The sequence below is a fragment of the Scyliorhinus torazame genome, chromosome 7, assembly GCF_047496885.1.
Source record: "Scyliorhinus torazame isolate Kashiwa2021f chromosome 7, sScyTor2.1, whole genome shotgun sequence".
Taxonomy (NCBI): domain Eukaryota; kingdom Metazoa; phylum Chordata; class Chondrichthyes; order Carcharhiniformes; family Scyliorhinidae; genus Scyliorhinus; species Scyliorhinus torazame.
Window position 1 is genome coordinate 69,177,358 of NC_092713.1, and position 22,502 is coordinate 69,199,859.

Sequence of the window (22,502 nt, forward strand, 5' to 3'; positions counted from 1 at the left end):
CATACTCATCTTCAATTAGAATGTTTGCATCATCCCTCTCTTTCGTGAAGACAGTGCTCACCAAGACCCCCGCCCACATCTTCACCATCAGTGCACAAGTTACTATGTATATCCCTGATATGCCGTACCCTTTCCTTAGTTATGCTCTTGCACTTAGTGTACTGGTAAAACATCTTTGGGCTTTCTTTGATTTTACCTGCCAATATCTTTTGTATCCTTTGTTTGCATTCCTAATTTCCTTTTTCACTTCAACCTCTGTACTTTATTCTTCTCGGCTTTAAGGTTTTTGTGACTGTCATGAGCTTTATTTTTCTGCTTTGGTTTTGGTCAGCACACCATCCACCAACTTGATGGCTCATTCCCTCCCACCGTCGCAGTGACAACGGCAGCAGTACAGTAAAGAAGATGCACTGCAGGAACTAACCAAGGTTCCTTCAATAGCATCTTCCAAACCCACAACCTCTACGACCCAAAAGGACAAGAGCAGCAGACACATGGCATAATCACCACCTGGAAGCGCCTCTCCAAGCCACACACACCATCCTGACTTGGAACTAAATCTCTGTTCATTCACTATCGCTGGATCAAAACCTGGTAGTCCCGACCTGAAGTACTGTGCATGTGCCTACACTACATGGACTGCAGTGATTCAAGGCCACTTCTCAAGGGCAAAAAGGGATGGGTAACAACTGCTGGCCTTGCCAGCAATGCCCACATCCCATGGAAAAAAATAATTCAAGACTTAGTCATCAAGTATTACATCTTCCGCATCAATTACTTTTGCTTATAAATTGCCACTAGGTTACAAAATAAAAGATTGCTTCATTTATGGTACCAATTCAGCTACCAAACCAGATAATAGTTAAGGATGAGATTTCTAAATTCTTGGAAGTGCAGGGTCGGATTAGGGCAAGTCAGCATGGATTTAGTAAGGGAGATCGTGCCTGACAAACCTGTTAGAGTTCTTTGAAGAGATAACAAATAGGTTAGACCAAGGAGAGCCAATGGATGATATCTATCTTGACTTCCAAAAGGCCTTTGATAAGGTGCCTCACGGGAGACTGCTGAGTAAAATAAGGGCCCATGGTATTCGAGGCAAGGTACCAACATGGATTGACGATTGGCTGTTAGGCAGAAGGCAGAGAGTTGGGATAAAAGGTTCTTTTTTGGAATGGCAACCGGTGACGAGTGGTGTCCCGCAGGGTTCAGTGTTGGGGCCACAGCTGTTCTCTTTATATATTAACGATCTAGATGACGGGACTGTGGGCATTCTGGCTAAGTTTGCCGATGATACAAAGATAGGTGGAGGGGCAGGTAGTATGGAGGAGGTGGGGAGGCTGCAGAAAGATTTAGACCGTTTAGGAGAGTGGTCCAAGAAATGGCTGATGAAATTCAACGTGGGCAAGAGCGAGGTCTTGCACTTTGGAAAAAAGAATAGAGGCATGGACTATTTTCTAAACGGTGACAAAATTCATAATGCTGAAGTGCAAAGGGACTTGGGAGTCCTAGTCCAGGATTCTCTCAAGGTAAACTTGCAGGTTGAGTCCGTAATTAAGAAAGCAAATGCAATGTTGTCATTTATCTCAAGAGGCTTGGAATATAAAAGCAGGGATGTACTTCTGAAGCTTTATAAAGCATTAGTTAGGCCCCATTTAGAATACTGTGAGCAATTTTGGGCCCCTCACCTCAGGAAGGACATACTGGCACTGGAGCGGGTCCAGCGGAGATTCACACGGATGATCCCAGGAATGGTAGGCCTAACATACGATGAACGTCTGAGGATCCTGGGATTGTATTCATTGGAGTTTAGGAGGTTGAGGGGAGATCTAATAGAAACTTACAAGATAATGAATGGCTTAGATAGGGTGGATGTAGGGAAGTTGTTTCCATTAGCAGGGGAGACTAGGACCCGGGGGCACAGCCTTAGAATAAAAGGGAGTCACTTTAGAACAGAGATGAGGAGAAATTTCTTCAGCCAGAGAGTGGTGGGTCTGTGGAATTCATTGCCACAGAGGGCGGTGGAGGCCGGGACGTTGAGTGTCTTTAAGACAGAAGTTGATAAATTCTTGATTTCTCGAGGAATTAAGGGCTATGGAGAGAGAGCGGGTAAATGGAGTTGAAATCAGCCATGATTGAATGGTGGAGTGGACTCGATGGGCCGAATGGCCTTACTTCCGCTCCTATGTCTTATGGTCTAATAGGGATAAAGGGTTAAACTGAGTTGATAAAGGTTACAGATGATTGAACTGGGTTTTGGAAATGATAAAGGGAAAACTTTGGGCCGGTATAGAGAACCAGTTTGTTCTGCTGGGAGAACTCAGAAGAAGGGCATAGAAGTAGGCTATTCAGGACATTTTTTAAAAACAAACGCCCATAAAATATGGAAGTTCTGCCGAGATAGTTGCAACATTGAAGACAGAGATACATAAATTATTAGGAGAGAGTATCTCATACAGCCTGCTACTAAAAATTCATTTGCAAGGTTCTTAAAAGTTTAGAACTTTTTTTAATAAAGTAATTTTGTGCCTTTTTCCCTCTGAATATTTCTCAATGGCTTTGAGGGAAAGAGAAGAAAAGGAGCTAACTTGAGTATCTGCATTCATTTGAATTGACTAAGTAATTTCGACAACTGAAAGAAATGATTTGATTAACAGAAGGTGAATACCTCTACCAGCAGGGATTTACATCCTGTTCAAAACCACTAAGCAATTAATGCCAATGTACAGGCAGACATTTATAATCCACTTAGCACAAGAATAAAAGTTTAAATTTCATAGAATTGATGCGAAGGGGAATGAGAATGACTTGATTTTAAATTAATCTAGAAAAGTTTCAGTAGCCAGGATGCTGTCCTCGTGTATACCCAGTTGGTCAAGACCCTCAACCGCTATCCCAAAATTGGAGCCTTGAGGCATGCAGTTGTTTTAATCAAGATTAATTTGAAAAAAGATATACATCACTGCAGCAACGAAGCAGCCCCACTAATTACACCACTACATGTGCAAAATCAAGTTCGATGGTGCCCGTTCTTGGATTTTCCTGGTGCCAATTGAGGACCAAATGGTGTTCAATGCATGCATCCACACTTCTACCACGAACTGTCTCATATACCAAATTGGTCACGGTGTTAATATCTGTGGTAAGTATGCAGAGCAGGCAAATCATGATGTTAGCCAGCGTTCAATGCGGATTTGATGCCACTGCTGCCATGCTGCAGCCCAACAGTCGAGCCTCTGTCCTCTCTTAACATCAGGCAGCTAAACATGTGCTAAAGAGCAGACAAAATCCACTACCCCTGCCCCACACCCCCCCTCAACCAACACTATTTATCATATTTATCAACTGCTCACAAGTTAGTTTCTGGTATGGTCGATGGTACAATTCAACAATGTGTTTGGTGTTTCCTTTGTTGTTCCAAGCTGCGAACGTCTACAGGGAATTGTGTGGCAAGTGTTGACGGACATTTTCCTGATTTCAAGGCTTCTGCTCAAACTCACTGCTCCCAGTCATAGGTGCACTAGTAGCCCTTATCCTTGGAAAAGAACTGAATGGGAGAGTGAGTAGATAACACAAAGAGCAGGACAAGCTGCTGGAAGAGGGAGGAAGGGCGACAGAAACCTGGAAAGCCCTTTAAGTACAATTTGGAGGGAGAAACCAGTGACAGCAACCCCAAGTCCTCATTTAGCACCAGTCCAACACTCAACTTCCCTGTCTCTGGTCATCGCATCATTGTGCTACAATGCAGAAATAAAAGGCACCACAAAATAAACATTCCAAATCAAACTTACAAATGAATTCATGCCTTCCTGCATACAAATGTAAACTATTCAACTCTTATACAGTCCCTTAGTGCCTGTGCTCGTTCTAGTGCTTCTATGCAGGCTTACCCCAGAAATCAGGCTGGTGGAAGGTTGTATTCCCATGGAGGAGCCTGGAGATGACCATGGGAGATGACCTCAAGCAGCTTTGGATCCAAAAGGTCGAGCATCAAACTGCAGCATCTCAGCATGGGCAGCAGCAGTCTGGGCCAAATGGCTAAAGGAAAAAGTATTGGCAATGACAGAGTGGCAGTGATGGGAGCACAAATGCTGCCGTTCTTAGAGAGATAGCTAGTTTTTATGCCATGAATCCACTGCCACTCCCCTGGGATGGTGCCTCTGCAATCCAGGCAATTTGTTGTAAGAAAGATTGTTGGACTGCTGTGAAACCCGGTATTGTCTCTTCGAACACGATTATCTGCAGCCAGGATTACAGCAAGCTGAGCCTGAATGGCTTCAATCTTGCACCTCTCCGACTTCTGGTGGAAACGACTTGTGCTACGATGGAAGTTGCATCATGATTGCCCCCTGAATGTTGCAAGTAAAATTGACTACTGCTTTCATGCTGAAAATTACAGGCTCCAAGCTCTGCAAAAAGCCGTGAGCCACGTTTGTCTTGAACTCCTCCGTGCTTCTGGACACTGAACGGCGGTTGCCCAATTAATCAAGATTTCATTCCGTATACTCATCGGCCTCCCTTTGTAGTCAACTTCAAAAAAAACCATGAGTCCTCTCCAGCAGAACGTGCATGTGACCTCCCCCTCCAGCAGATGTTCTGGTACAAAAAGGCAATTTAGCTTGGCCAATTCACTTGTCCTGCACATCTTCTGGGTTGTGGGGATGAAACCCACGCAGACACAGGAGACTGGATTCTCCATTTCAGGGACTATGTCCCCACGCTGTCATGAAAACTCTGGTCTTGTACGCCAGAAAAACTGTCAAAAGGCCACAGATTCACAGGCCTGCAGGGGGCTAGCAGAGCGCCGTCGTGAAGCTCCCAGCTCCAGCTGCAGATATGCCTTCCCGCACCTCTGGGTCAGAAGCCACGCATGAGCACGGCAGCCTCCAGTGGCTGCACCGTGCTCCATGGTGGACTCAGACCACGGAGCTGGACCGTGGAAATAGTGCCCTCCGATCGGCCCGCCCCTGACCATGGCGACAGCTCGCTTGTTTCCCGAATGGCTGGGACCATGTTAGAAATACGCCTTTGGGGCTTCAGCCGGTCGGCGGCAGAGAATAGTGATGTGGGCCTCAAGCAATGGCCGCAGGTGGGGGATATGTGGTGCGGTGGCTTTTCGGGGGCCGGCTTTTCGGGGGCCTGTTAATCGAGGAACTAGCGTCGGTCCCGATTCCATGTGTGGAAATGGATTCTCTGTCAGGGTACGGAGAATCCAGCCTAGGGAGAATGTGTAAACTTGTCACACACAGTGACCCGGCACAGCCGCCCTGTCTACAGTTGTCTTCATAGGGTGTCTAAATTATTCATGTGGGACCCACATCAAAAGGAATGTTTGGAAGCAATGGGTAAACAAGGGAAAATATCCACATCATTTTCAGATCACCGGACAGGCTTAAAGGTGGAATTGATTTATTGAAATCTTTATCTGGGACAGGTATGCTACGTTCCCATAGAATGACCTATGTGAGGACATACTCTTTTTCTTTGGGCATACGGTGAGACTTTTCACAGAAGCAGTTAGTCGGCTTGGGATTAACTTTGAAACTAGCAGCTTACATCTCGAGATGGAATGCTTACAAATAGGCAGAGAGACAGCTGTCAGTAGCTGTAGACCAGAAACAAACGTCTATCAGAAACAAGGGTTTTCTGATTTTGGAGTCACTATGCAAGAAAGCAGTGAGGCCCATGTTTGAACTGGGTGACTTCTGGTGACAGGGATGTGCTGAGTAGTCGCACATCAGGTGGCTCGCCTCACGAACCTGAAAATAAGCTTTTTTACCCCAAATAGCCCACTAATACAGGGAAAAAAGTATCCCCGCACCTCAACCAACAGCAGCGCAAACAGAGATGCTGAGCAACAGCAACTCGAGAAGCTGAAAGGAAGAGACGAAAGATGGGAAAAGCAAGTGGCTTAGCCTGCAGACGCATGAGGCGATGAAACTCAGGCCACGCCAGAGCCAGAAGGACCGATCCACCGCACAAGGAGCCCCCCATCACTAGCGGGTGGTTGGAGGATGTTTCTCTCAAGGGAACTGAGAGAACATAGAGAGGAGGCAGAAAAAAAAAAAACATTCAGGCAGTGGTCAGCCTTGGTGACCATGCAGGTGGCCCGAGGCAAGGCGCAGAGGCGACTGGAAACCCAGGAGAGCACCATTAAGGAGCTAGAAAATGCCTCAAAAGGCCCTAGCAACCGTATTGCCACCCTGGAGAAAGAGATAACAAGGTTGGTTGTGACATAGGGGAGTCTGAGGAGGAAGATAGGGGATCAGGAGAACCGATCAAGGCGCCAAAACCTGTGGATCGTGGGCTTGCCGGAGTGGATCGAAGGCAGGCACCTCACGGATTATGGGCCCAAATGCTGGGAAAGGATAGCTTCCCAAAACCAGAAATAGACAGAGCCCACCGGTCGCTCCGTCCAAAATCCAAGGCCCGAGGACAACCGAGGGCAATAATCACAAAAATGCACCGGTATCAAGACAAAGAAAGAATCCTGCGCTGCGTGAGACAGATGAAAAACTGTAACTGGGCAGATCATCGCATCAGGATATATCAGGACATTGAGGCTGACTGGCCTAGCGTTGGGCAGAGTTCAACAGGGCAAAATCAGCCCTCTACAAGAGCGGTGTAAACTTTGTAACCAGCCATACTCTAGGTCACATTCCAAGGCAGGGAGCACTTCTTCACGGCCCCTGTGGACATGGAAAAATTTGTGCTAGAAAAACAGCAGCAGGGACAACAATGAAAAGAAACTTTATTTATTTACTAATTTAATTAATTTTCTCGAAGGACACCTTGCAAGGGACTGCATTGCCTCACTCGGAGGACGGGGAGATGCAACAGAGGAAGGAAAGAGCGAGGGCAGCAGAGTGCAGGAAAGGATGAGAACGGCAGGTCGGGAGACAGCGGGCGATGGGCGAATACATAACCGACTCCGGGAACGGGGCTACCACACTAGCGGGACAGCTAGCACCAAGAAGCATGAGCGAGAGAGAGGCTGCGGCACATCCCCCGAAAGGGAGAGAGTGCCTGGCAAAGGGGGTTACGTATCAGCAACCAGGGAACAACGAGGGGAAGAAACAGGAGGAAGGGAACATTTGGGGGGGGGGGGGGGGGGGGGGAGAGGAGAGAAAGTACCATAGGGAAGACAGAGGAGCGAAAACAGTAAGGGCATTAAGCTGGCTACAACAGGCCACACATGGCGACTTTGAGCATAAAGGCACCGCAAGCAACTACTTGGAGGGTTCCAAATCAAAAGGGAAACCTCGGAGTGCAGGGGCTCACCCACATGACGTACACAAAGTTGGCAGTCATGTTGCTTGGCCCTGGAGAAAGGGTAACCCTGGAGCGCAGCGCGCTCGACCTCATGGGGGCGACGGTGACTGTGGCCATTTTGGATGTCCCCCTAACAAAAGGAAACCCCGGATGCAGGGGCACATCCAAAAGGTAAGTATGGCTGCTCGAGGCGAGGGCCAGGCTGTTAAATAAGAGGCCGATATTTACTGCACCAAAGCTGATTATGGACCCAGGGAGACGGTAGTTATGGTCAACGTATAAGCTCCCAACTGGGACGACATAAGAATGCGCGCGGGGGGGGGGTTTAAACTGTGTAAAGGACCCACGGACCAACAGGTCAAACCCCAAAATGGGGAAGACCTCCAATATGGCGCAAGAACTCAACTTATTCATGAAGCAGATGGGGGCAGTGGACCCCTGGCGGTTCATCCACCCAGGTGAGAAGGAGTTCTCCTTCTTCTCTCAGGTACACAATGCATATACACGGATCGACTTCTTTGTAGTGGGGAAAATCGGTGTTTCCAGGGTAGGTTACGGCAGAATATTCTGCGGTCGTAATCTCCGACCACACTCCACACTACGTGGATGTGAGGTTGAAGACGGGCCATGCCCAATGCCCACCATGGAGGTTAGACATGGCCGATAAAAATAATAATAATGTTTATTAGTGTCACAAGTAGGCTTACATTAACACTGTAATGAGGTTACTGCGAAAATCTCCTAGTCGCCACACTCCAACGCCTGTTCAGGTGCACTGGGGGAGAATTCAGAATGTCCAATTCACCTAACAAGCACTTCTGTGTGGGAGGAAACCGGAGCACCCGGAGGAAACCCATGCAGACAAGGGGAGAACTTGCTGACTCCGCACAGACAGTGACCCAAGACGGGAATCAAACCTGGGTCCCTGGCGCTGTGAAGCAACAGTGTTAAATACTGTGCTACCATGCCGCTCAAGGCTTTCTGCAAAAAAAAAAAATCACAGGCCACAGACAAGTACGAGCACATTAACCAGAATGAGGATGTCTCACCCTCCACGTTCTGGGAGGTGCTGAAGGCTGTGATCAGGGGTGAAATCATGGTCTACAAGGTACGAGAAGATGGCTAGGCAACAGTTACTTGACTCCACACTGGAGGTAGACCAGTGATACTCCGAGGCCCCAACTGTAGAACTCCTGGCTGGAGCCGAAAAATCTACAAATGGACTTTGATCTGTTCTCCACGAGGAAAGCAGAGTAACAACTCCACCAGGCACGGGTGACCCTGTACAAGCTCGGAGACAAAGCCAGCCGCCTACTGACTCACCTGCTGAGAAAGCAGGCAGTCATGAGGGAAATAGCTCCGCTTGGAGATAACAAAGGCAAACTAGTAGCAGAGTTGGACAAGGTCAACGAGGCATTGACACCTCCGGGCCATTGGGGGGGGGGGGAGAAAGAGGAGAATACAAAACAGGGGCTGGAAGCACCACTAGAACTGGGAGAAGTAATGGAGAGAATTAGGTCTATCAGGCGAGGAAGGCCTTGGGACCAGACGGATTCCAGGCGGACTTCTACAAAATATTCACGACGGCACTGGCCCCGCATTTGCGGGAGATATTCACGGACTTGCAGGTGAGGGGCACCCTGCGGCCTACTCTAGCACACACCTCAATCTCACCGATATCCAAGAAAGACAAAGACCTAATAGAATAAGGGTCTTACAGACCCATTTCACTGCTAAACGTAGACACGAAAATACAGGCCAAGATCCTAACCAGGCGACTGGAGGCCTGCTTACCAGAGATGGTAGCAGAGGACCCTGGCAGGGAGTGTGCAGATGATCAAGATGGACCTACTGCCCAGGTTTGTGTGCATGTGTGTGAAGAACCGCAGGATCCCCAAAAAGGCACTGCAGAGAACAAGAACCATGCCTCACCCTCCCAAATCTGCAGTATTACCACTGGGTTGCAATTGCAGAAAGGGTAAAGGGGTGCATAAAGAAGCCAGTAGATGAGTGACTGTGAATGGAGGAGAGTTCCTTTATGGGGACCTCCCTTAGGGCCCTGGCCACGGCTGCGCTCCCATCCCCACCGAACAAACCTCACCGAGCCCAGTGGTGATTGCAACACTCCGGTCGTGGAACCAATTGCTACAGCACTTTGGATTAACCAAAATGTCCGTTAAAGCTCCCCTCTGCAACAACCATAGGTTTGCACCCGTGACAATGGGACGCCACCTTCAAAAGGTGGAGACAGGTGGGCAGCACGGTGGCGCAAGTGGTTAGCATGGTTGCCTCACGGCGCCGAGGTCCCAGGTTCGATCCTGGCTCTGGGTCACTGTTTGTTTGGAGTTTGCACATTCTCCCAGTGTTTGCGTGGGTTTCGCCCGCACAATCCAAAAGATGTGCAGGATAAATTGCTCCTTAATTGGAAAAGATGAATTGGATACTCTAAATTTAATTTTAAAAGGTGGAGACAGGATGGGGGGACGTTGGCAGTTAGGGACTTCTACACAGACAACAGATTGACAACACTCAAGGAACTAACTGAGAATTTCCAGCTGACGGGGGATAACGAGCTCAGATACATGCAGGTCAAAAACGTCCTACGTAGGGAAATACGAATGTACCCACAACCGCTGTAACGACCTGTGTTAGAGGACCTACTGGATGCGGACCTGTGTTAGAGGACCTACTGGATGCGGCGACTTGTATGGGCGACGGTAGGGCAGGTACACCACTGGACGAGACAAGGGAAAAGTGGGAGGAAGACCTAGGGTTTGAAATAGAGTGGGGACTCTGGAGTGAAGCACTGTACAGGGTCATCTCCACCTCCACATGCGCACGGCTAAGCCTAATGCAGCCTGGTACACAGATCCCAAATGAGCAGGTTCTTCCCAGAGGTGGAGGATAAATGCGAACAGTGCCAAGGAGACCCGATCAACCATGCCCACATGTTCTAGTCTTGCCCCAGACTTGTTGGGTTCTGGACAGGCTTCTTCGAGGCAATGTCCAAGGTGGTGGAGATGAGGGTGGGGCCATGCCCGAGAGTGGCAGTCTTCTGGGTCTCAGAGCAGCCAATATCTTCATGGGGAACAGGGTGGTGCCCTTGCCTTGGCCTCCATAATCGCTTGCCGGAAGATCCTGCTCAGCTGGCGATCAGCAGCACCACCCAAGGCTGCAGACTGGCTGTCTGACCTATCCAACTTTCTCCAGATGGAGAAAATTTAATTTGCCATCCAGGGGCTGGAAAAGGGCTTCCACAAAACATGGGAGCCATTCACCCAGTTGTTCCAAGACCTGTTTGTAGCCAACAGCCAATAGGCCAGAGGCAGGGAGAAGGAAACCACGGTACAACAACAAATGCAAATGAAAGTGGATGGAGCGTGGAATAAAGAGGGATGGGGCCCAACCATGCCCATCAAATGACATAATACACGGCATCACGCCAACCAAACTGAAACAGGACATAAAACCTGATGAGGGAAGAGGGCACACCAGAAGGGGAGGGGGATCAGGAAGAGAGAGGGGGGGGGGGGGGGGGCGCAGGGGACCCAGCTAGAAATAAACTCCAACTGGAGAAAGTAAAAGAGCCTGGAAGCATTGTAAATAACAAAAGTCAACTCATGTATATAATCAAAGGCGACCTATGTATATATATTTCTCTTTCTTTCTTCTTTTGCTCTTGATGGGTGGTCATGCTTGCCTTTGTTTTGTACAATAAAAACATTTTTTTTTAAATGCTTGAGCTGGGTGTCCACAATAATGAAGTGCTTCTGGAGAATTGTAAGGTCTCCTTGCCACTTGCTGGTGGAAGGGCCCCAAGAAATCACCTATCTTAGATAAAAAGCAGGAACACAGAGGAGAATCAAAGAGAATTCCTAAGAGCTGTGGCATACCTGGGTTTGGGTCCAGGAGAAAAGTGAAGGATTCCGCAAGACCATGGAAAGGATAGGGTGAAAATAAAGGTAGAGCACAAAGTGTCCTGTTGAAATTTTCCATCATAAAATCCATTGTTTAGAAAATATATGGTGTTGCTAGTGGTACTTGCTTTGTTTTAAAGGTTTTTTCATGAAGGATGAAACCTTGCGGCATAATTCTTTCAGTTAAGAAATTGGGAGTTTGTATTTATTTGTAAAAGTTCACTGTCTCCCTCGAGATCAGACCAACTGACAACTGAAGGGTTGTATGTCCAAAAAGGGGGAGAGAGATGAACCCAGCAATTGCCGGCCAGCCAGCTTAACATTAGTGGTGAGAAACCTTCAGAGACATTATTTAATTAACAATTAGAAAAATTAATAAATGAAAGCTAACAAAGACATGGCATTAAAAAAGAGAGGAATGAACCTAAATGGTTGAATGACCAATCGTGCTGTAACATTCTATGGTTCTATGAAAACTAACCAATGTTTAAACAATTTTCAATCTCTATGACATTAAGTGTTCCATCTTTTAAATCTGATCCATTTTAAATTATGCTGAATACTACTAGAGATTGTTGCCATTTGAGGAGGTGGTTCAACAATGAAAATACAACAGGCACCAACTGGGTTGGCTACTTACTTTTGCCAAATAAAGTTGGGCCAGGTATGAGGTGTGGTTGGCACATGGATAATAAATCACTAGCATGGAGCAAATAAAAATCGGAATATTCTAACACTATTCTTTATAATATAACACAACATTTTCAACAAAGCTCAGAGTCTTAATGGTAAGCTCACGGTCAAACAGAGCACCATTTATTCTTGACAATGTTATTTGTTTCAAAAAGTATCATCTGCAGCATTAACCTCCACCAGTTAAAAATAGTAACTTGCGTGAAATTGTCAACATGAAGAATGCACAAGGGGCCAGGGAAGGAAGAGAGAGTGGGAGAGAGAGAGAACAAGCTGGAACATAGAAGACAGTAGCTTGTAATGTGGGAGGGACAGGTAAAAATAATCTAATCTAAAACAACAAACTGCAGATGCTAGAAATATGAAACAGAAAAAGCTAAGAATATTCAGCACGACAGGCAACAACAGAGGAGTTAACATTTTGGATGCAGACCTTTTAGTACTGTTGCTAAGCTTGCAGGTGATTCAAAGATATGCAGAGGGACAGGTAGCAATGAGGAAGCACGGGGGCTGCAGAAGGACTTGGACAGGCTGGGAGAGTGGGTAAAGAAATGGCAAATGGAATGCAATGTGGAAAGTGTGAGGTTATGCACTTGGTAGGAAGAAGGGAGGCATGGACTATTTTCTAAATGGGAAAAGGCTGAGGAAATCAGAAGAACAAAGAGACTTTGGAGTCCGAGTTCAAGATTTTCTGAAGATTAACATGCAGGTTCAGTCGGCAGTTGGGAAGGCAAATGCAATGTTAGCATTCATGTCAAAGGGTTAGAATACAAGAGCAGGGCTGCACATTTGAGGCTGTAGAAGACTCTGGTCAGACCCCATTTGGAGTACTGTGAGCAGTTTTGGCCCCTGTATCGAAGGAAGGATGTGCTGGCCTTGGAAAGGGTCCAGAGGAGGTTCACAAGAACGATCCCTGGAATGAAGAGCTTGTCATATGAGAAGCGGTTGAGAACTCTGGGTCTATAGTCGTTCAGGTTTACAAGGAAAAGTGGGAACCTTATTGAAACTTACAGGATACAAAGAGGCCTAGATAGAGTGAACATGTGGAGGATGTTTCCACCAGTAGGAAAAGCTAGAACCTGAGGTCACAGACTCAGAATGTTAAGGGACGATCCTTTAAAACGGAGGTGAGGAGGAATTTCTTCAGCCAGAGTGGTGAATCTGTGGAACTCTTTGCCGCTGAAGGCTGTGGGGGGCCAATTCACTAAGTGTCTTTAAGACAGAGACAGGCAGATTCTTGATTAATAAGGGGATCAAGGGTTATGGGAAGAAGGCAGGAGAATGGGGATGAGAAACATATCAGCCATGATTGAATGGCTGAATGGGCAGAATGGCCTAATTCTGCTCTTATGTCTTATGGTGAAAATCTAATCTTGCAGGAGGTAAGTGAAAAATGTAATGATTTAAAAATAAGTTGGTGGCACGGTTTGTCCTTTGTTTCAATTTCTAAAACTTCTGCTGTAATCCATGACTTTTAAGAAGCCGCAACAAATTAAGTTCAAGTATGCTCTATACCACATTGGATAGAATCTCATCATAAAATATTCCAATATTTCCAAATTCACCCAGAGAATTAGGACGAATCAAATGTTTCTGCATGCAGCTATGCAAGATTGTTCACTATCCAGTGAAATTAGACTATTCACTAGCTCAAAGTTACATTTTTGTTGAAAATTTACATCAGGAATTGGCATGTCATATTTGCAATTTACTCAATATGAAAATACTGCTCATACCTGAAGTGTATACCAGAATGTAAGTGTTAAAGAGCTTGTAGTTTCATTCACTGGGTAGTGGCCTGGAATTCCTGTGCAAAACATGATCATGTTGACAAGTGCTAGAAACGTTTGCCAATGTTCCACTTGCTCCAACAAGGCTCTGTACAGGGGACAAACAAACAAACATACATTTGTCAAGAAAGTTTCAAACGGGCACATGGCACAGTATAATTCAAGAGATTAGAAAGGTATAGGTAATTCTGAAAATGTGGAAACTGTCACTTTAATCTTTTAAAAGGGTAATTTTAGTATTATTACCGTGCTATTTATCATAGGTGGTCTAGGCAGTGTTGTAATCCAACTGGTCAACAGTGTAATACAGCAGATTTATTTAAATATTGCATCACATTAACTTGAGAAGATATTACACACTTTATATGGAAAGATATAGGCTTCTGTGAAATTTCTGAAATTACTCGAAATTAAATTCTTAATTATGTTTCCTTATAGCCTTGTTAAAATGTCCTTCTATTCTCCAATTATTTACAAGACTCAAAGGTTAATTTCCGTAGGTTTGTGATTGTCACTGAAAGAGTCCTTACAGTGGTGCTTCAATAGAGGGATTTCCCTTTCAAAATCGTCCAACAATCAGCAACTTGACCAGGTAGGTGACAACTTTCCTCACCTCTGGCTTTAACTTAATCACAATGACCATACTTGTGCATGTATCCCCTCAGCAACATCACAACCATATTCTAAATATTTATACATTTAGATCCTGGGCTGATAAACGGCAAGTAACATTTGCACCACACAAATCTCCAAAAGAAAAATACAACCATTTGCTCTTGCCGTTCAATCACATTAACATCACTAAAACTCCCACTAACAACATCCGGGAGTTACCATTGACCAGAAACTGAACAAGACCAGCCACTTAAGTAATGTGGCTACAAAAGCAGGTCAGAGCCTCAGCACCATCTAGGACAAAGCATCCCACTTGATTGACACCCCATCCACCACCTTCAACATCCACTCCCTCCACCATCGATGCACTGTGGCAGCAGTGTGACCATCTACAAGATACAGCAACACACCTGCAGCTAATAATCAAGACTCCTTTGACAGCACTACCCAAACCCACAATCTCTACCACCCAGAAGGATAAGAACAGCAGAAGCACGGAAACACCACCACCTGCAAGTTCTCCCCCCTACCCCCTCAAGCCACACACCATCCTAACTTGGAAATAAATTCACTGTCACTGGGTCAAAATCCTGGAACGCTTTCCCGAACATCACTGTGGGTGAACTGACACCACAGACTGCAGCAACTCATTATAATTAGGGATGGGCAATAAAAATGCTGGCTTAGCCATTGATGCCCACGTCCCGTGAAAGAAAAGCTGGCTCAGATTTTTATTTATTAGATTAATAATGGATTAAAGTGTACAAGTAAAATATTTTATCTTTTTTAGTTGCTTGTACTTTGTTGTTATTTAGATTGAATTTTCCAATATACATTTCATATAGATTTAAGTGAGACACAGCTAGAAGTTATTTAAAACCAAAACATTTTGAACAATTATTTTGCAATCCTCCACTCTTTTGTATTGCTAACTCATGTCATCCAACCACTGGTAGCTGTGCCTTCAGTTGTTCAGGCCTCAAGATACAAAATTCCTCCTCTCCACCCGAAAACAAGCCTTTTGACAAAGTTCTCTTCTGAGATCTTTTTGTAAGCAATGCTGACAAGACCAGCACGTATTGTCCATCTCCAACTGCTCTTGAAAAGATGTTGAGTCACTTCCTTGAATTGCTGCATTTCATCTGGTGTAGGTACACCTACAATGCTTTATCTGTAGTGGTTTGATATAACTGAGTGGCGTGCTGTATCATTTCAGAGGGCAGTTAAGAGTCAACCATACTTCTGTTAATGTGGAGTTACATGTAGGCCAGACCAGTTTCAAATATAGCAAATTCCCTTCCCTAAAAGAACATGGGTGACCCAAATGGGAGGTTATGATCATTGTTTCTATGTCGAGGAAGCCTACGCAGACATGGGGAGAAAGTACAAACTCCACACAGTCACCCAAGGTCAGGGTTGAACCCAGGCCCCTGGCACTGTGAGGCAGCAGTGCTAACCACTGTGCCACCGTAAAATCTTATTCCAAGTTTATTTCAATCATTAAATTTTCATTTCTCCCGCTGCTGTGGTGCAATTGGAACTAAAATTGCTGGAGCAGGCCTCTGGTTTACAAATCCAATGTGCTAACATGCCCCCCCCCCCCCTCCCCCCACCCCCAAACATAAATTTATGTCTAATTACACTTCTGTGAAGCACCAAGGAGTGTTTTTTCTAGTTACTATAATTGCAAATAATTGTTCAGATTTTGTTCAATAAAGCTGACAATAGAATCAAAATGAACTGATCTGAGAAGGGCAACTAATTTAATAAATGATTGCGCCGTCATTCAAATAACGATCACTTCACTGGTTTAGGTTTAGATAGATTTCCTGTACTTAATGGTACAACTTCTTCATGTGTAACTCCACATAGTGTTCCCTACCCCCAAAATTTCCAATACTCTGAAATTTAATCAAAATTCAGGAGATTGTTTATTTTTACAGTCACATGTGAAGTGGTTACTTCTTACTTCAACCATAATTGCTCATTAAACGTCAATTCCCCTCCAAGCTAATCATATATCATCACAAACTAGATCAAGCTATACAGAAAAGGGGAACATACAAAATTTAACATGCTCTAATTAAACATTTCTAGGTTTTATTTTTGTACCCAAATGATTCTCTTGACAGTAACAATTGATAAAACAGGGTTGAAGTGAAAGATAAATAATATTGCAAACTGAACCTTGAGTGATTTTCTCCAAGAGCCACAGCGATTCTGCAGATGCCATGTGATGTCTCCATGTCTCCATTTTGAACAGCTTGTCTCAGCTGCTCCTGCAACTGCAGGACCTGAGGGATCAGCTTCAGTAATGTGTTTACATATCTGTAAGTACCCAAAGGGAATCCAAGAGTTAAAACCAAGCAAAAGAAAACACACGTAACATTACCACCTCTTATACAATTTCAAAACTACAAGATACTGATGAATTTTAATTTCAAATATCTTGTAAAACTGATCCAAAAACAACAATTTTTTAAAATGCCATTCCCGAAAGTCTCATTTTCACCAAGCACAGCTTTTGTATGATCATCCTCCTGCAGCTTCCCTCTTTCTCATCATTCCTCAGCTAAGGAAACAAGAAGACAACCAGCTCCTAGACCTCTATCTATGAGATAGCAGACAAGACAGGAGTATCGATATTACTGTCTTTGTGGGAACACTTGGATGTTCGCCATGGTGAAATTTATTTTTTTAAATGTTGCAATGCAAAGTTTGATGTTTCACGTCAAGATTTACACACCGATGAGCCACCAATTCTTTGCAAACCTTCGAACTAAAATAGGAGAAATCCAGTAAAAATAAAAGACTATGCACAAATAGGCTTCACAGTCAGATCATTGGCTTAGGGGCTGCATGGGCCATAATGTAAAATTTGTGTGCTGAAATATGACTAAGCCAAACCAGGAAGGCTAACCGCTTTGAGAGCTCTTCCTTCCTCCCAGAGGATGAATGCCTTGCAATAAATCAGTTACCATCCACGAGAGCCCAGCTGAGCTCAGAAACCCTTATTGTAGGAGAAGTTGGTTACAAATATTCAGTTATCTGAGTGCAGAATTATCCTCTGTATCCTACAACACGCACTGTAGCTAATTCAGTACTTCTGAAGCCTCGTATTGCAAACTGGAATTTCCTCCAGATTCAAAAGGAATTCACAAGTGTAGTAGATGTAGCTTATTTTTAATCAAGTCTGTGATATCAGAGAAAATTTACAGCATCTAAAACTTCCCTTTATATTGCATTAGTCATCCCTTCCAAGTGTATGCTACTAAAGAAAAGTCTGCAAAAAAGTTTTATTTGTCATTGTAAGAAAACTACTGGCATATACCAGGTTCTTAAGATCTAAAATGGAGGGGCTGGCAAATTAAAGTACCAAGAGATCATGTCAGGCTGAAAAACACGAAGCATTCAAAACTTTGCAGATGACTTTAATGAAATCACTGAATTATAATGGAAGTGGGCAAGCAACAAATTCTGTTCAAGCTTTTCTCTCGCTCCCCCTCCCCCGCCCGCTCCTGCCATTACATTGACAGGGCAAGATTCCATATTCAGTGGATGTATTGCTAGACCCAGCCGGTGAGGAGGAAAGCACAGGGAAGCATGGTAGCACAGTGGATTCACAGCTCCAGGGTCCCAGGTTCAATTCCCGGCTTGGGTCATTGTCTGTGCAGAGACTGCACGTTCTCCCGTGTCTGCGTGGGTTTCCTCCGGGTCCTCTGGTTTCCTCCCAAAATCCAAAGATGTGCAGGTTAGGTGGATTGGTCTTGCTAAATTGCCCATAGTGTCCAAAACAATTGGGTGGGGTTACTGGGATAGGGTGGAGGTGTGGCCTTGGGTAGGGTGCTCTTTCCAGGGCCGGTGCAGACTCAATGGCTGAATGGCCTCCTTCTGCACTGTAAATTCTATGATTCAATGATAGAATGATATTTTTATTGATAGCCTTCACTCTTTAGAGACTATGATATAACTGAGCTTGTATTTTAGTTTGCAATTGACTACAACAGAAGGACAAAAATAGCAGATTTGATTTGCATTTGGATCAGCAAGGGAATTAGTTTTCCAATATGAAGAGTAAGAGGGCCTTAGAAATCACTCACTAGAAATAGGCTTGTTGCTTTCGCTAGATAATCAAGGCCAGGGGAGCATTTAAATGTCTTCAGTTCATTGAATAATAGAATAGTACAACACATAAAGAAGCCATTCAACACATCAAATTCATACAACACCAGGTTAAAGTCAAATAGGTTTATTTGGTATCACTAGCTTTCGGAGCGCAGCTCCTTCAACAGGTGAGTGAAGAGGTGGGTTCCACAAACACATATAGATAAAGTGAATGACGCAAGATGATACTTTGAATGAGAGTCTTTGCAGCCAGGTCCAGACAGAGCGACTGGAGAGAGGGATAATCACAGGTTAAAGAGGTGTGAATTGTCTCAAGCAAGGACAGTTGGTAGGATTTCGCAAGCCCTGGCCAGATGGTGGAGGGGTGAATGTAGTGAGACATGAATCCACGGTCCCCGTTGTGGCTGTACTCCTAAGTGTGGAACTTGGCCATCTGTTTCTGCTCGGCAGTTCTGCATTGTCGTGGATCCTGAAGGCTGCCTTGGAGAACGCTTACCCGAAGATCAGAGGCTTAATGCCCTTGGCTGCTGAAGTGCGCCCCGACTGGATAGGAACATTCCTGCTTGGGTGATTGTCGCGCAACGTCCGTTCATCCGTTGTTGCAGCGTCTGCATGGTCTCGCCAATGCATCACGCCTCGGGACATCCCTCCCTGCAGCGTACGAGGTAGACGGCGTTGGCTGAATCGCATGAGTATGTACTGCGTACCTGGTGGGTACTGTTCTCATGTGTAATGGTGGTATCTATGTCGATGATCTGGCACATCTTGCAGAGGTTGCCATGGCAGGGTTGTGTGGTGTCGTGGTCGCTGTTCTCCTGAAAGCTAGTGAAGGAGCTGATGAAGGAACCGTGCTCCGAAAGCTAGTGATACCAAATAAACCTGGTGGACTTTAACCTGGTGTTGTAAGACTTCTTACAGTGCCCACCCCAGTCCAACGCCAGCATCTCCACATCATCAAATTCATGTCAGCTTTCGAAGAACAATCCAGCTACCTACTCCCCTAATCTTTCTTCATATCACAGTAATTTATTTTCCCTTCAAGTTTTGACTGGAATGCAAGTATGCTTGTTTAAAGGTACAGCTCAATGATGATGCTCTTGCATTCAATGGACAATGGTCAAGCTCAGAGTACTCCAGCTGATAACAGCATAAAAGTACAGAGAAAACAAACACAATTAGCGTGATTCAATTAAATGGGATCAAAGTCCCTTAGCAAGCGTGTTTAGCCGCGTGGTTCCCGGCGCTCGCAGCGCCAAGAAACAAATGGCTATAAAACACAACTCGCATTAAATAAGGGACCTCAGCAGGGAGCACACGGCTGAGGCTGCACATAGCCCCGTTTTGCACTCAGAGGCATTCCTCGTGCCGGACCTCCTCAGTATAGTGAGAGATCAGGACGCTAATTTTAAATGGTGGCCCGATTGCAGAGTCCCCAGATGCCATCCCCGACCCCCCCCCCCCCCCAAAGTCCTAACACACTATGGGAGGGTCCCTCCTGCGCCCCCCTCCACAAACACTCACGCAGAGCACCCCGGCCCCATTGCCAGCACACAATGCCAGGTTGGCACCTTAGCAGTGTCCCTGCCAGCACCACCTGGGCACTTCAGCTGTGCCACCCAAGAACCTTGGCAGTGCCAGGCTGGCACTGCCAGGGTACCACCCTGCCCAAACGGCATGCATCTGGGAGGCCTCCAAATCCCTAGGGGATCCTCGCGAGTGCTGTCTGGTCTGGTTCCTGTTTGTGGAGACCAGCACTGAACGGCGCTTGCCCGAGGTCTCCGAGGCAAAGGAGATAGATCCCAACACCCCTGGTAACTGTCTCACTCTAACATGCAGATTTGCTAAAAAATGATCCCGTCCATTTCCATTGCAACGTTAGATCGCGCGAGGCATTGCGAGCTAGGTAGATCCCAGCTGCGGGGTCTCCCAACTTCTATCGGTCATGCTGCGTTTGGGCGAGCTGCTTTTCATGTGCAGTGTGGCTATTGGATTGCACCCCACATCTCTTTTATTACCCCGAACTGTTCAATAACTACCCAGGTAAAAAAATAAGAATAGAATTATCATCACCACCATCGCCCTCAAATAACTACTTGTCAAAATGTGCAGTTCTTGATTAGTGCCAATTTCTTCTAATTGACATTGGGAATGCCAAAGCAATTGTATTTGGCTTCTCAAAAAAGCTCTGCTCCCTCACTACTGGTTCCATCCCCCTCTCTGTAAATAGATTCAACCGAAGGCAGCAGTAATATAGCTATCCTATTTAACAGGGCTGAACTCCACACTGGAGTAATATCACCATTTCCACTCCTGCCTCAACTTATCTTCCGCTGAAACACATTCATACTTTTGTTACCTCCAGCCTCAAGTGTTCTAATGTTCTTCTGGCTGGTTATCTTCCAGCCTCCAGAAACGTAGGTTCATCCAAAGCTCTGCTGCCCACATTGAGATTTATGCCAAGTCTTGCTGGCTGACCTACACTGGAGTCTGGTATACCAAGGAGAACAATTTGAGTGTTGAAATGTATGGCCTTGCAATTCCCAATATTGGCAACCCCCCTAGTATTATATTCTTGTAAATTTGATATTCTTCTAACTGTGGCGTTTTGTGCATCTCCTCACTCTTCACCCCACTTTTGACAGCCACAGATCAACTTGTGAGCCCCACACTCAGAATTTCAAAGCACAGGCTATATGGATCAAAACTGATTTTGTAACCATTTAGAAAGTGTTATGGAAGTAGTGGAGGAGACAGGAACACTAGTCAGTTGTCAGTGCTTGGATATTGAATGGCATAATTACATTTGAGAATGTGTTAATTGTCGGAATAATTGGTCATAATTTAAAAGGTCAATGAATGGCACGGTGGGACAGTGGTTAGCACAGCTGCTCACAGCTCCAGGGTCCCAGGTTCAATAGAGGCCTCGGGTGACTATCTGTGTGCAGTTGCACTTTCTCCTCGTATCTGCATGGGTTGCCTCCGAGGGCTCCGGTTTATTCCCACAGATCAAAGACTTTCAGGATAGGTGGATTGGCTATGCTCAATTGCCCCTCGGTGTCCAAAAGGTTAGGTGGAGTTACAGGGATAGGGTGGAGCTGTGGGCTTGAGTAGGGTGCTCTTTCCAAAGGCCGGTGCAGACGAGATGGGCCGAATGGCTTCATTCTGCACTGTAAATTCTAAGATTCTATTAACAACAGGTATAGGAAGCAATGAATTAATGAGGTTGTGGGGCTGAGTGGTTCATTGAGGAGATGAGCGAACATCGTGGTCATTACTAAAATCGAGTACATCTTTCCTTCTTAGGTCAGAGTCCAAATGATGCATTCAATTTCTTTCTTCTTAAATTTGCTTCTTTAAGAACTTAAGAAATGGGAGCAGCAGTAGCAACAGCACACCCCCATCTATGGTGGAAGTCATGCCTTGGAGAGCTGCTGGCCAATCAGATTGCCAGTTCTGTAGTCCCAAGAGCACACGGTTCGAGTGCTGGTCACCACTTGAACTACAGCCCGTCAAAAAGAAGAGGAGCTAATGGAAGCGAAACTAAAGGCAAGTCTGGGTATTGATTCAGTGAGGGTAGTGAAGGGATTGGGGGATCTGGTTTACTGCCACCTTCTATCGGCGCTTGGACGAGCTGTTTTTCATGCGCAGCGTGGCCATCGGATTGCGCCCCACATCTCTTTATTAGTCCGAACTGTTCAATAACTACCCAGGTAAAGAAATAAGAATAGAATTATCATCACCACCACCGCTCTCAAATAACTACTTGTTAAAACTACTTGTCAAAATGTGCAGTTCTTGATTAGTGCCAATTTCTTCTAATTGGCACTGGGAATGCCAAGGCAATTGTATTTGGCTCCCCCAAAAAAACTCTGCTCCCTCACTACTGGTTCCACCCCCCTCTCTGTAAACAGATTCAATCGAAGGCAGCAGTAATATAGCTATCCTATCTAACAGAGCTGAACTTCCAACTCCACGCTCCCACACATCCCCACAAACAGATCTTCAAAACCAGAGATTGTAAAATTGTGCCCCAAGTAGCCACAATCTTCAATAGCAGTCAAAAGTTACACAGCCCTTGAATGAACATCATCAA

At 45.4% G+C, this 22,502-nt stretch overlaps 1 protein-coding gene across 3 annotated transcripts in view; it reads right to left on the reverse strand.

Moving 5' to 3' along the window:
* ipo13b (importin 13b) overlaps positions 1–22,502 on the reverse strand; it is a 253,469-nt gene that overhangs the window by 134,643 nt on the left and 96,324 nt on the right. For all 3 annotated transcript variants that reach the window (XM_072510858.1, XM_072510859.1, XM_072510857.1), the window contains 2 exons: positions 16,472–16,612; positions 13,616–13,757 (listed from right to left, as the gene is read on the reverse strand). In XM_072510858.1, coding sequence (XP_072366959.1) covers positions 13,616–13,757; positions 16,472–16,612 — 283 coding nt within the window. The remainder of the gene's footprint in view (positions 1–13,615; positions 13,758–16,471; positions 16,613–22,502) is intronic.